The sequence below is a fragment of the Vanacampus margaritifer genome, chromosome 20 (genome assembly GCF_051991255.1).
Source record: "Vanacampus margaritifer isolate UIUO_Vmar chromosome 20, RoL_Vmar_1.0, whole genome shotgun sequence".
Classification (NCBI taxonomy): domain Eukaryota; kingdom Metazoa; phylum Chordata; class Actinopteri; order Syngnathiformes; family Syngnathidae; genus Vanacampus; species Vanacampus margaritifer.
In genome coordinates, this window is record NC_135451.1 from 8,957,334 (window position 1) to 8,973,000 (window position 15,667).

At 38.6% G+C, this 15,667-nt stretch overlaps 1 protein-coding gene across 5 annotated transcripts in view; it reads left to right on the plus strand.

The window, feature by feature from the left end:
• LOC144040590 (uncharacterized) overlaps positions 1-15,667 on the plus strand; it is a 316,049-nt gene that overhangs the window by 70,721 nt on the left and 229,661 nt on the right. For 4 of the 5 annotated variants that reach the window (XM_077554907.1, XM_077554908.1, XM_077554906.1 and 1 more), the window contains one exon: positions 4,696-4,828. In XM_077554907.1, coding sequence (XP_077411033.1) covers positions 4,696-4,828 — 133 coding nt within the window. Of the gene's footprint in view, positions 1-4,695; positions 4,829-15,667 lie in introns of those variants that run through there. The other variant, XR_013289773.1, reaches the window with a different exon arrangement.

A 15,667-nucleotide genomic window follows, 5' to 3' on the forward strand; every position in this document is an offset into this window, starting at 1 on the left:
ATAAGTCCCACCATAAAAATCTGCAAATAAATGTATTGATACCTCCTGTTGCAAAGGGGACGCCGTTTGCCCTGAAAATTCTAAATACCCTCCAGTGCACGTAAACTAGGACAAGAGGAGAAATAGAATGCCGCCTGCAAACATGTTGACGAAGAATATTGTCAGCACAGACAGTGTACACAGTAATTAATGTTCCATCACCTCAAAGGATAGTAGAAGCAATATGCAAATGTGTTGCATTTCCTCCAATTATAGGCTCTCACGTTGCCACTGGCCACCGCTGAGCAATTAGCTTCCCTCGCTATTCGACTGTTTAGCACGTTGGTCTTGAGGCAAGTTGGTATTGCAAATGAAATAAGCAGTGGGGTTACAAATTCCAAATGTTTATCTTTGCTCATATTTTCTCAATTCTCGTGAAAGTTCAGTTTTGACCTTTAGTTCACCAGAGTTTATAACAGCCGGAGATTAGGTACGGTCTGATATATATTATATTTTTTCTATTGTCTTCATAGACTCTGTATTGACTTTGCATTTCTGTTATATATATATTCACTACTTTTTCACATTGGAACACATATATTTTTGAATCCGCTCCTACCATTGCAAAAATAAATTGAACAGCCCTTCTGTGTTTCTCAGTTTGCCTCCTGGGTTTGTCATTGAGGGCCCTGCCTTTGAATTTCGGATCTCTGGCTGCAAGACATGCCTCCTCAGTCTCTGGTGTTTACCATCCTAATCACCCGCATTGTCTCAGAGATGACCCAACTCTAACCTCGGGGCCGCCGACTTCAAGGCCGCTGCAGTGGATGGCAAGGCTGTGTTTGCGGCAAACCCTGATCTAAATTCATTAACCCTCCCACAAACACTTTCCCAAGGTTTGTTTCCAGGGCTGGGCACAGCATCTGAAGGAGCACTAGACAAGTGGTCTCGGAGCCGTCAATGGAAATCCTTGTGGTTATATAATTGGAGGATTGCCGAGGACGGAGAGCACGAAAATCAATAATTAAAGAATTACAGCACAGGGGTTCGCGTGTGTGTGCGTAAGGGTACAAAAAAAAACAAAAAAAAAACAGTCCTGGCAACAAGGTTAGAGTTTGACATGTTTGTGTTTGGCTCCATCGGCTTTAGTTGTTCTTTGAATTGCCCTGTTGTGTTATTATATGGATTTCTGAGTTTACAATAGCTTCAGAGATGAGAGAATATATGGGACCTAGGTTTGTGCACCTCTCCACAAAAGAAGATTTGATATGGATTACGATATGTGGGGTGCAAAAATGATTCAAGGACGGTACGATCTGAAAGTGGAACGATTCAGTTTGACTAAGTGGCATTACGATTCGATTGGATATGGTACGACTATATAAATATATATATATATTTATATTATATAAAGCCATTATTTTTTTCCTTTTATGTACATGGATTCTGATACAGCTGTACGGAGTCTGGCGGATCTAATCAAGTGGCGGTGGCATGCAGAGTGGCATAAAACACGAGTGGCATCCAAACCTAGATTCACATTATGCCATCTCGCTGGGGCACTGTGAGCGTCGCAGCGGCTCATAAAAAATGACTTGTTTCCTAGTCCTTGGGGAACGATATCGGGGGTGGGGGGGGGGGGGCAGAGAAGCGCCCCCCCTCCCCCCTTTAAGGCTTGTCAGGGGCTTTGACAGAAGCTGTAAATTTAATCCACGGACCTGCTGGGATGCAGAGGAGGTAAGCAGCGGGAAAGCCTTTCCTACTTCAAGGACCTTGGTTTACTCCAGGATAGCTGCCAAAAAACCTTTAAACCTGGTGACAAATTCATTTTGCTCAGCTGCAACCCAAAGTCCGACGCTGAAATAAAACATGAGATACCTCTGCAAACAAACATTGCAAATAATAGTGTGACAATTTCAGGTTGGAGAATACATTATGTCCATAATTTATTCTAACTTGTTCTAACTGTTTCTAACTTCCGTGATATTATGCCACCAAAGTGTGTCCTGTGGCAAAGTGGGGGTCCATCTTGCTTGAGAGGCATTTTGATATAACTTGATTATATGGAGAGGCCAAGTGTGATGAGATGGCACACAGGCCGAGGAAAGGGATTGTTACAGCCGTGAGAAGAGTGGATTGCAAAAGCAGCAGCGATGTGGCCGGAGGCCTGCTTGGAGAGCGGTTTATGAATATGTTTGTATCTGAGGTTTTGCCCTCCTGTTAATGTCAGAGCCATGCTAATCGCTTGGTGCTCTGACATCTGGAACCCCCCGGTGAAGGGGAAATCACACTAGCTTTCTATGACTTTTTGATGTGGTCACACCTCATCTATAGCCAGGATAGCCATTAAAATGGAGGAGGGCGTATTTTCTTTCTCTCCCCTCAGAAGTAAGCCATCTTTGGGATTTTGACACATCAATTCTTGGTTGATATGATTATCAAAATGACTTTTTACTTATGACTTCGCCAACTTCCTGTGAATTTCTGAAACGATTCCCGGTTCATATATGACAGCATCGCCAGACAGAAGTGTTAGAATGTCATCTGAATAATATATGTATTCTCTATTGCATTCTTCATAAGACTTTGGCACTTCGGTCCTTCATTCTAAGCTTTCAATCACCGAGCCCCGGGGGGTTGTGGATACCTGCTCTTTGAAGCGCTAGGAAAGAAGAGAGCAGAGGAGAGTCGTGACGTAGGGAAAAACTATCTCCAAATACAATGTGTGCCGCACAATGGAAGTGACCATTATTTTAAGGCTGCATACAGAAACCTCAGCTATGTAACCGCCCATTTCTGATTATTTTTCACCCTCGCTTATAAATTATTTTTTTAGCCCGTCACGAGTTTCATTTTCCCCAAGCAGTTTACCGTAGGTTAAATCAGTTCAGTATCAAGTTACCCCCCCAGCAAATCCGTGTACATCATTGACTGACGGCATCTCACTGATCCAAACGCTATCAGTTTGACAAGAACCCGTAGCTCACACTTTAACCTTTTAACTGAGCAAGATTTATCAAACAATGGGATGTCTTACGTAAGACGCTCTTAGGTTGATATTTCTGTATGCTGGAGCCTCTTCCTCTTAGTGAGATCAGGAAGCCTCAGGACAGGAGATAAGCAGCTACCTGAGTCAGAGAGGGTCATTTTACATGTCTTCCTGAATCCATGTTTCAGCACAAGAAAAACTCCTGTACATTGAAACAAGTTGAAATTTGAACGGTGTAAATCGTAAATATTATGTGGGAGTTGTTACACGGCATTCCCACAATAAATATATGTTATGTTTATTAACATGTGACATGGCGCTTAGGTGTTACTTTAGGATATTTTTTTCATTTGCGCTGCCTCGTCAGATTCCTCAGTGTACCAGTGATAAAATAATAAAAAAGAAACAAAAAAATATTCAGATATAGAAAAGTTGTCTTTGACATAGCTAAACCAACAATAATTCGATAGCGGTAATAATTGAACGGACACACAAAGCAAACTCAGATGTGTGTATTCTTAATTTGAAGAGTGAAAGAGGATTAAAAGTATTTGTCCTCTTTGCGTGTTCCAAAATTTGAAGACAGATTTAATGTAAGAAAAAACACCTTTGCAAAAATGATTTTTTTTAATCCAACAGAGATCTCTGGACATTTAACAGCCTCTAATTCATCACTTAAACAGGTGGGATTCAGAGCGTCGAATGTAGCTCTTCCGCGTGTACAATGGCTTCTTATAGTTAAAAGACCTCCTCTCTTTCATTTGTAGACAAAACATATCTCTGGGTACTTTTCCATGAGCAGTAGCGAAAACAGAGTCAGGAGTGCGTGCTCGAAACAGATTCTGTTCTCAAGGACCAAATGTGTTTTCGCACAAAGCGCTGAGAAGGAACTTTTTTAGACTAAATAGTATGTCCCAGCTTAAGGTCAGATTATACCGAAATCAACACCATCTGCTCTGCACAGGACACAAAACATCTCGACAAGGTTAATATAAAGAATTAAAATGTTAATAATGTATAACAATGGTTAATATATGAAATGAAGAATTAAAAATGTTATAATATCTATCAAGAGACTCACCTTCCAGGCACACACTTTAATCCAAACCCTCCTTTTATTATACTGCGATGAAGTTCATTGCATAATAATTCAGAACGTTAAAATGGATAGTCGTTTAAAACATTGGCTGCGCAGTTCATAAAAAAAATGTATGAAACAATTTGACTGGCGCAGATTATTTGAATTAAAATAGTTTCCTATGGGGAAAATCGAGTATATAATGGAACCTTTCGATTCTGGAAGTTGGATTTGACTTAATTTCTACCTTTGACAGTATAATCTAAGCAACCAACTGTGCTTGTATTAACTTATATCACTCACACTTCATATTTAGTTATCACAGCTGTAGGAATCAGGGAAAGAAGTCACTAATAAACTGGATGGTTGCAAATCAAAACCAACTCTCAGAAGGCAACTGTTTTTACACAGGAAATTGTGAAAATACTTTACCCCTAGTTTGTGGCTCGCTATTATTTTTCTTGAACAAGAACCGCTCACATGCACTCCGTTTTCACTGCAAGGCTCAGACAGAAGACAGTGGCCTCGCATGGGTCAGAGAATCTCGAGCCCAATTTGCTGCAGGTCTCTGCGAAAGAGAGGAGCGGTGTTGATTTTGGCACTTTTATTGCAAGTCCCTACAAACAAATCCAGTTTTTTCTTCCACCAGATATGTTGGCTCACTGAAAAGCTGGGGGAGAAGAGGAAAGGAAGAAGAGGAAAGGAGAAGGCGGGGGGAGAATGAAGAAAAACAACCTCGGGGCTGGAGGGAGATATTGTATGCATGTGCGCTCAAGCTCAAGGTTTGTGGCCAGCTGCTTAAGGATTTTTTTCTGGGGAGTCAAGATTATCCACAGAGTCAATAGAGTGGGGGAGTGGGGTGAAATCTTGCCAGGTTCTGCCAGTGCAACTCAATTCTGCTGGGCAGAGACACTGTCCGCTTTGTTTTTTCCCCTTTTTTTTTCCAGAGCAAGCTGATGAGAAAGCTGCTATATGTTATCTAACATGCACTCAACCATTCAACCCTTCTCTGGAAAACTACAAAAACGGGATAAGATCCTCTTACATCAGCATATGAAGTTAATTACCTATCAATATAAAAAAAAAAAAGAATTTAGGGATTCTCTCTATACACCAATCGGCCCGATCGTTGCCAGATTACGCCGGAAAAATGACGGAAATACACACCGTTACAGACACCGACTTTTAAGTACCTTCTGCCCATGTCGGTAGCGGTAGTCACTCTTCCTCATCCTTGGAAAAAGTCAAACGGAAAGCTCTACAGCGGCGGGATATACATACGTAAACAAACATCCCGCAAATTTTTTCACTCATGTATATACATATTCCCACGTGAAGCACACCCTCAAGCTTTTCACAGAGTATTGTGTAATATATAAGTAAATCCTACCTCATATATCCAGTTGCGTCTCAATATCTTGCCATAGTTTGGCTTTCATCACTCGATCGTCACCCTTTAACGGTACGGTATGCTGGTCTCAACCATTCAATTCTTCACTGGAGAACTACAAAAACTGGATAAGATCATTTTAAATCAGCATATAAAGTTGTTAATATATATATATATATATATATATATATATATATATATATATATATATATATATATATATATAAAAGGTATTAAGGCCTCTCTCTATACGCCAATCGGCACATCCTTTTAACGTACCGTACCCTTTAACTAGTAAGGTATGCCGGTCTCTCTTTTATTCAATCCTTCACTGGAAAACTACAAAAACTGGATAAGATAATTTGAAATCAGCATATAAAGTTGTTAATATATATATATATATATGTTAATATATATATATATATATATATATATATACTGTATATATATATATATATATATATATATATATATATATATATATATATATATATATAAAAGGTATTAAGGCCTCTCTCTATACAGCAATCGGCACATCCTTTTAACGTACCGTACCCTTTAACTAGTAAGGTATGCCGGTCTCTCTTTTATTCAATCCTTCACTGGAAAACTACAAAAACTGGATAAGATAATTTGAAATCAGCATATAAAGTTGTTAACATATATACTGTATATATATATATATATATATATATATATATATATATATATATAAAAGGTATTAAGGCGTCTCTCTATACGCCAATCGGCACATCCTTTTAACGTACCGTACCCTTTAACTAGTAAGGTATGCCGGTCTCTCTTTAACCATAGTGTTGAATTCGTCTTCTTGATCTCCTAAATGCGAAGGGTGATTAATGCTTTCCATTCCTTACTGATTATCTGCATTTTTCACTTCCTGTTCTTGCCCCGCTGATTCGCTAGCTAACAGCCAATCAGCGCGATCGAATGTCACAACGCTCCGACGCAGATTCAACGTTCAATGTTGAATTTGCCGAAAAAGCCCCGCAGGCGCTCTGCCAATGCCTACGCCATCATGATGGTGATTTTATGCTTTCATCAGACGCCGCATACCAACGCCCGGATACTTCAGGACTTCGGATTGGTCTCTCAAGGCCTTTAAGCGTCGTTGTTTTTTTTTTTTTATCCCTCTAAAAAACTCTGGGAGTTCCGGAAGCTTTCTTTAAGAGTATTCCGGAAGCTTTCTTTAAGAGTAGTTCAAGTGAGGTGTGCAGACAATTAGATAGAGCCGTAGATGAGGAGCAACATTCACTCTTCCTGGCGGGATGTAGAGCGGCATGAGCGCTGTTGCCAAGGTCACAGCTTCGCATTTTCACGGACATGGTTGTCAAAGGCTGAAAGGGCTCAACCCCTGGAAACACCTCGTGGCAAGCTCGTCCATTCTGCATGCGCTGAAACTGCTGAAGGCAAAAGAGAGACAGAGAGAGCAAGGGGGATAGAGAGACTGCGGCGATCTGAGGAAGACAAGTACACCGAGAGGGGAGTCTGCTTTTTAGCGATACCGAACCCCGCCGCACTGTCACACTTTGGGTAATTGTGAGGGACAGCCTTGTGGGCAGCTCTGAGTCAGAATTGAGGGCAAAATAATACCCCTCCTCTGGGTTTTCTCTGGCAAGCCTTCGCTAAGGCCTTGACGGCAAAGCCAGTTATACCTACAGTAGCTAAACCACCACAGTTAATTTTGAAACTTTAATCAGAGCTCCACCTTTTTCCTCAAGAAATAACACATTCCAAATGTCTGGACTGAAACCTTGCTTAGAAAAGATTTGTGTTACGGCCTTGCATTGTAGATGGGCAGCCTTTTCAGACAGCTTTTTTAATGGCTTTGTCAGACAGGAATTTAGATTGGAGTCCAACATGACCTCTACCAGGGGTCAGTGGTTGGATCCATTTGGAGCTTTTGTTAGCACACCTGTGTGAGAGGACCCGATGGAACCACAAGCTCTTGTTTCAGGTCTTGTTTTTGTCCCAGAGAGACAAGTGTTGACTCTCCCGTTGCAATGCATTGGGGAATGGAAAGGAAAAAAAATCCTCCCTGTGGTCGAGACGGTCCTTCAAGATTTCATCAAAACAAGAAGAAAAAGGAATTGATTATTATTTATTCATATATTTATTTGTAGACCTTTTTTTTTCTTCCGGCTTGCAGTGAGTCTTGAAAGTCACAGTCAAGGACGCATCTGTCGAGGAAGGACACATCTGTACTCGCTCCTGCATCCGCTTGTGACATTGGGATTTTTAACTACATTGTTGCAATATGCGTGGCGGAAAAAGAGCTGACGAGACTGAGGCGATCAAATCTTTTCTCGCAAAAATCAAAGAAATGGTCACCAAAATACTTGAAATGAAAAAGAGCACAAAAACAAAGTAATCCATTTTCTATACCTCTTGACGTAATTATGGGGCTTCTTACCCCTCCCGATTTTGGACCCTTTATTGGTCGTGAGCCAATCGTAGGGCACATTGGAAAACAACCATTCACACAACTCTGGTCAAATTAAGGTCCTTTTAACTGTGAGGTAGCCACTCTAACCAAAATGTCACCCATTCATTTTTTTATTTATGTGACCAGTTCATCCTAAAACATCTGGGACCCACAACCCAAGTGAGAAACAGTTCAGAGAATAAATGAATTTTGGTATCAATGCAATTTTGGTTGATCTCAGCGTTGACTTGGAGCTAATCACAAGAAGGAGTCATGCTAACTCATCTATGACTCCTTTCAACTCTATATTGCCTTGTGACAATTGGTGCTGGCTCGTCACCCACTCGGGAATTAGTTAAGTTAAATCGAAGAAAATAATTTCATTTCATTTGTGTGGACTTTTTCGTTTTCGTGGGGGGAATGCTGCGCCATCCATGGCCAATCGGCCCGCGCGTTACAGTCTGAATACATTTTTTGTGAGAAAATTTCACATTTTCAACACCTTTTGATCATGACTAAAGTACTCATACTGATAGATGAGTTAGTTTCCTATATGGGAGTTGACTTCAGGGTTAGGCATCCACATTAAACTACATTTAACCCTTTGACTGTGAGATTTCAGACATGTTTTAGCCATCCAAACATAATTGACTGAATTTGTCCACGTGTCCAAATGTATGTACCGTTTATATTGTATATATATTCGCGCACTCCATATCTAATCTTAGCTATCAACCAGATGTTACCTGCACAAACAAACACAGCTGAGTGAGAATGACCACACTCAACCACTAAGTGTTGTATTTCAGCAAAGAACTCTGGGAAATCTGAAAATAGCCTAGAGGCTCCCGGTATTATTGTAGGGATCGAGCAGGATGATGCAGAAACCATTTGGAAGCCACAGCGGGATGGTGCTGGACCAGGCTTTGTTTGGATAAATATGCTGCGAGATTATGTGGTTTGCCAAAATATAGCCACTTGTTTTCGCTTGTCCAAACACTGGGGATGTTTTTCCTTGAAATTGCACATCTTTTTTTTTTTTTTTTTTTTTTTAGGGAAGAAAACCAAACACTGCTTCTATGTGTTGGAAATGTCCATGTTAATGAGTGATGCAGATAACGGAATACAATCAATTAAATTTCATAATAATCAGCTTGTTACTACGTTCACGATGGTGTTAATTTTTATTTATTTTTTTTCTTCTATGGAGAGCTCAGCATTTTTCATTCGATTTGACATGTCATAATTGCTCTCCTTTTTTTTATTTTATTTTTTTATTTATATATATATATTTTTGGTATGTGGGTGAGAATGTGTATGTACGTGTGTGTGTGCGTGCGTGCGAGTGTGTGTGTATTCATTAGTTCACCTAAAACCTATTAAAAAAATCCCATATTAATAATATAATATAATAATAAATTGCCAAATGCAAGAAAATGCAAAAATTTCTATATACGTAGACCATGTTTCTATAAATTTTGATATTTGGTTTTTATTTGAGGCAGATATTTTTTCCATTAAAATGTGATTTATGAGGAGGTTAGACCATTGGTCGATATTCCGAGTTTGTTTATTTCTCCAGTTAACAAGAATTGTTTTTTTTTGCGATAGTAAGGGCTACAAGTGTAGATTGAAATTGTTTATGTGGTAAATCAGTTGTTGTTAGGTCACCTAGCAAACACAAGTTTGGAGATAAAAGGTATCCTACAGTCCAAAATAGCGGAAAGTTTTTCTAAGACTTTAGTCCAGAAATACATAACCGGAGTACATAACCATAAAGCATGAACATAAGTGTCTGTAGTGTTTTGTAAACATTGGAGACAAATGTGGAGTCTGAGAGTCTCATTTTCTTCATCATATATTGAGTAATGTATGTTCTGTGAATAATTTTATATTGGATAACACGATGGTGTTTAAACATAATGTAGGGTTTTCGTTTAAGGGTTATGCAGGTATCCTTTACTTTCAATATGGCCGCCTATTTTTAAGGAAACAGTACTGTACTTGCAAGCTGCTGGGACCAGCACTGCTCCCTGGATGCGGCAATCATAAAGAGAAACTTTCATGAAGAGAAAGTTCAGCAGGGTCAACTCCACAGAATCACATCAACATATCACGCCTGCTTTCCAAAACACCTGGCACCTGTCTTTCTCTCCAAGACGAAGCGGTTCGAAAAGGAGATAAAGTGCTGATTGTCCTTTTTCGGTCTTCTTTTTTTGATGCAGGTTGAAGGCATTGAAGTGAAACCACTTGGCTTTCAAGGTGCTTCCCTGCTTATTCTTTACTGTCTCTTAACTGGTCTCCGGTGATTAATCAAAGTGCCCCGTCATCAAACAGTGATCCTCACTCAATTTGCCATCCAACTGAAGAGCCAATTGCATGTGCCATGGGATCTATCACGTTGAATAAGAAAGACACAAAGCACCCGAGGAAACCATATGCTTTACATGTTAATGTAAAACAGACTGCCACACACCCAGAAAGTGGTAGTTCAAAGCTGGCCAGAACCACATCTGACAAAGCTGCACTTGTACATGATAAAAGCATAATAAACAGAAGAGCACTCAGAAAGCACAGACCTCTGCCAAGGCTTAAATATTAGTCACCTGCAAAAATAATGAGCGAATAGCTAATTTCTAAAAGAAGGTACGGTTTCATCCACATCTATAATGTATTTAAGGGGACACAATGTCATCATATATAAGCACACAAAAAAAACATTAAAATTGGATTATCCATGTTAAATCTGATCTAAATCAGATGATGGTTAAATTGAATTTGACATTACCACATTTGACTTGATTGTTGATGGAGATACTCTTGGCCCTTTGCTATGTGGGAAAAAGTACTGGCACGCATTGAAGAGGAAAACTCATAGTTGGGCTTTACAACATATCTGTTTTTTTGGGTACTTTTCTCCCTTTAATGGGTTGAACCACTAAGCAGTGACATGTTTCTGTAAAAGTGCAACGTGCCACAAAACATAACTTATTTTGAAAAGCAAATCACAAGGAAAAAATGTCTTCAACGATGACGTACCTGTTGCTCGTCTTTTGCTTTTAAGCTTCACCGTCCCCGCGTAACGTTGTGACTGCTTTGCCCTGACTGCTCACGTCCACAACACAACCGGCAAAGCGTGCAGAAACCGTGAAACCAGTCTCGACTTGGCCAGGAAATTGTGCTCCTTCGTCTATTCAATATTAAAAGATGTCCGGCTTAGGGTTGTGCAGGATGCAGGACACATCACTGAAAAGTAGGACTGTCCGGCCTAAATCCCTACGTCTGGCCACCCTAGCAAGTAGCATAACTACTAGCGTGCTGCACTTGTAGCTAACACTAAAGCTAAAGAAGAGGAAACTGTTTAGGTAACGTATTTATTTAAAAAACGATACCTAGCCGTAAAGGAGATTTAAATACACTCACAATACTGTACGACATTTGTTAGCATACCTAGAATTAATTTGTTAACATGCATGGAGCTTGTTAGCATGATTTGAGCATTAGCTAACTTTGAATCTTACATAAGCTTAACAACAAACCAATGGTCCTGCCATTTATCGCGAAACATTGTTATGAAGTGATGTGGTGTAATTTTTTTTGTATGCTTTTGATTTTTGTTCTTATATTAATGTGTTTGTACTAAATAGTAGTAAAATGTGGCTTAATTAAGGTCGGAGAGTAGAAGCATAGCTACTAGCGTGCTGTGCTTGTAGCTAGCACTACAAGTTAAAGTAAAGGGAATTTTTTAGGTAGCGAATTTATTCATCAGGCCTATTTAAAAAACGATACCTAGTCATAAAGGAGATTTAAATACACTCACAATACTCTATAACATTTGTTAGCATACCTAGAATTAATTTAACATGCTTGGAGCTTGTTAGCATGATTGGAGCATTAGCTAACTCTGAATCCTGTTATGTAGTTTAATACCATTTATCCCGAAACATTGTTATGTTGTTAAGTGATGTGGTGTATTTTTTGTATGCTTTTGATTTTTGTTCTTATATTAATGTGTTTGTACTAAATAGTAGTAAAATGTGGTTTAATTAAGGTCGGAGAGTAGAAGCATAGCTACTAGCGTGCTGTACTTGTAGCTAACACTACAAGTTAAAGTAAAGGGAAATTTTTAGGTAGCGAATTTATTCATCAGGCCCATTTAAAAAAACGATACCCAGCCATAAAGGAGATTTAAATACACTCACAATACTCTATGACATTTGTTAGCATACGTAGAATTAAGTTGTTAACATGCTTGGAGCTTGTTAGCATGATTGGAGCATTAGCTAACTTTGAATCTTACATAAGCTTAACAACAAACCAATGGTCCTGTTATGTAGTTTAATACCATTTATCCCATTTATTTATGTTGTTAAGTGATGTGGTGTATTTATTTTTTTGTATGCTTTTGATTTTTGTTCTTATATTAATGTGTTCGTACTAAATAGTAGTAAAATGTGGCTAAATTAAGGTCGGAGACCCGTTACATACATTTGGCAACGCATCCAATATTTTCATATCAGTATTGTATTTCTAAACTAAAACTCGCATCAGCTTTAAATAACAATGAAAAGTGACAAACACATGCTTTCATACACAAGTAAGCTTTGAGCTCCGTTCACGCTAGGTTTGCTTCATGGTGTTATGGTTGAGTGCAATGACATTAGAACTTTGGTTTTCGGGGCTTAAAATAACCACTGTGTGGTAGGTACTTGGACACACATGCCTGTAATTTAACTGGGATCCCTCCGTGTAATATGAGATTATTACACAAAGTGTGTTGACCAAAAGAGAGACAACCTTGGTCGTGAAAGCCAAGTATACATGCAAGCGGTGTTGCGTCTCACTAAACTACCCTGATGAAAACCAAACAGTTCCGCCAGTAGGGTGCAGGAGAAAAAACAACATTCTTTGTAAATGGACAAGGAAAGCTATTTTAGAAAAGGAGATAATAGTTGGGCTGGTGCTAAACCTTTCCGATTTTAGTCTGTTATTTAAGTGACGACACCTATAATCTGCAGACATAATGCTCTGCTTCATTTCCTGCCCTGCATTTTAGAAATGATGATGTTGATGTAACATTTTGTAAATTTTTTTTATGTCAAATAGGGCAGTTGTTTTATGGTTTCTGCGAACAAGTCACAATGTTTTTATAAAACATCCTCTGCAGGAAATAGGATGCTTGTATTATGTTAGTACTGCGTTTAAAAATAAGAGTGGATTAATAAATTGTGAGCATTGTACATTATTCTAATACAATGCTTAACTTTAAATAAGTAAAATAAAGGGAAGGAAAAATAATAGTTTTCCTTTTTCTGTTTAACATCTACAACAGTGTATTAAGGCCACGTGTAAATATATTTTTTAGAGGGCGGAGGCAATATTCAGAGAAAAAAACTCAGAAATGTGCAACTTTATAATGTGGCAAATTTGCAAGAAAAACCTTGCAAATTTGAGAGTTTATAAAGTGGCAGATTTGCGAGAAAAAACATATTACGTTAACATGATATGGTTAATCTCTGCTAAAACAATTATTATCTCCTTATTTGAAAACCCGATGAAAAGTATTGGCGCAAACATCCGAGTAGAATGCTGCGTGTATTTCTCGTAAGTTTCGGACTTTTTTCTCTCTCGCAAATTTGCCGCTTCATAAAGCCGCAAATTTGCCACCTTATAAACTCACAAATTTGCCACTTTATAAACTCGCAAATTTATAAAAACAATTTTTTTAAAATATTAATACGTGGCCCTAATACGCTGTCGTAAACATCTCCACCAGTCATGCATTTTTACTTAATTTTTATTTATTTATTATTATTATTATTATTAGTAGTAGTAGTATTTTTATATATTTCTTAATGTTATTTTATTTTATTCATTTATTTTAGCTTAATGAGAGAAATAAGCTCTAGCTTGCCCTACCGGGGCTTGAATGGAGCATATTGGACTATGAGATATGTTCAAAACAATTCTTGCAGTTTTAATAAGTGCCACAGCTTCTAGACATACTGTATGAGATTCATTGGTTGAGTCCTCCCAGTGGGAAGTATGAACAGAAACAAGGTAGTCCATTACAGATTCTGAAACTCTATTTTCACTGTCCACTGTTTTTTTTTTTTTTTGGTGGGGGCGGGGGTAATTTGTTCCGTATCTTCTCTGAGTTTATCTGGCGTACCCTGTCATTTTCCCAACTTTCTCCGGCGCAGTAATCTCTGTCTCTCCCTCTGTCTTTAGCTCCACTTTTTTCCAGCACAGTAGTGTTTATCTCTACCTTTCTCAGTCTCTCCCCGTGCTGCATTTCTGTCTGCACTATAAAGTCACAGTGTTTACTATCTGCAGTGCAGAAACGTGTCACGTGCGATGGCTTAACTCACATCCAATTTGTCTTAACTTCACTGACTACCAGTACAAAAGCTGCGCCGCCAAGTTCAGAATCTGTTTTGGTTTTAGGTCTGGGTCTGTATGAGACAGATTTCGGGTCTGGCAAAATGTGAGGCCCAAGCATTGCCTGTGAAACTAAACATTGAGAAGGAAAGAAGCCTAAAGAAATTCTTACAGATCGCACCCCCCCAAAAGATTTTCCCTTATGAATTGTGTGAGCTTCCCTGTAGTTGAATTATAGATCTGCTTCAGTGTGTTGGTCCAGATGATTGACAGGGGGTATAAGCACAAATTCAGACCCCCTTGCTCCTGCCATGAAAGTGAGAAGAAATCTTGAAACACAAGTTAAGATTCTTTGCAACTCCGTCTGTCTTTTTGTCTCTGTGCCAGTGATAGCCGGTGAAATCTGCTTTTTTGACCAGAGTTGACTTCATGCAGTCAAATTATATTCCATTATCATAACACTCGTGGGAAAATATCTTGACTTATGCATAACTCATTCAACACATTTTTGCATGTTCTTTTTTTCCAGAACGCAATATTGCTTGGGCCGAGTAAAAAATCAATACAAATCAATCAATCAATCATTTGTATAGCACTTTTCATACAAAAAAAATGCAACTCAAAGTGCTTTACATAGTTTAGATACAAATCCCCACAATATCGACCCATTAAAAAAGAAAAAGAAAAAAAAGCATAAACAAATATTCAAGCAGAACAAAACAGATGATCTAAGGCTGAGCACAGAGCAACCTAGCAAGGAAAACACCATCTCAGGAAAACCCTCTGCGCCAGGAGAGGGCCCGAAAGCTGCGGCTCTAGACCCAACCCCATCTTCTGTCGCAGTGGGCTCCCTCTGAGGAATCACTGGAAAAGTAAAATTACCAGGCTAAAATATTTTTTAAGAACATAAGACCAAGCTAAAACTATCAAAAGAAAATACTAAAAGACTAAAAAGAAGAGAGGAATAATAATATAAAATGCTAAATGTTCAAAACATAAATAATAAAAGACCCAAGCATCTAAAAACAGGATACATAAGATTTAGTTTAGTTTAGGGTGGTGGGTGGTGTCTGGTCGGTGCTGGATTTCACTTTCCTTTCTTTTCTTTGATCCTTCCTCGGGTCTCCTGACGGCCTCACGACTTTGGCTGGAAGTGTTTGGTTTAGGTGAACGGTATGGGATTTTTTAATAGGTTTTAGGTGAACTAATGAATACACACACACATACACATACTCACCCACATACAAAATAAAATAAAATAAAATAAAAAATAAAATAAAAAAAGAGAGCATTGATGATGACATGTCAAATCGGTAAAATTACTGAATGAACAATACTGAGCTCTCCAGGAAAAAAACAAACAAAAATTTTTTAGTTTAAGTATAAAAATAAAAGCTAACCTCGCTG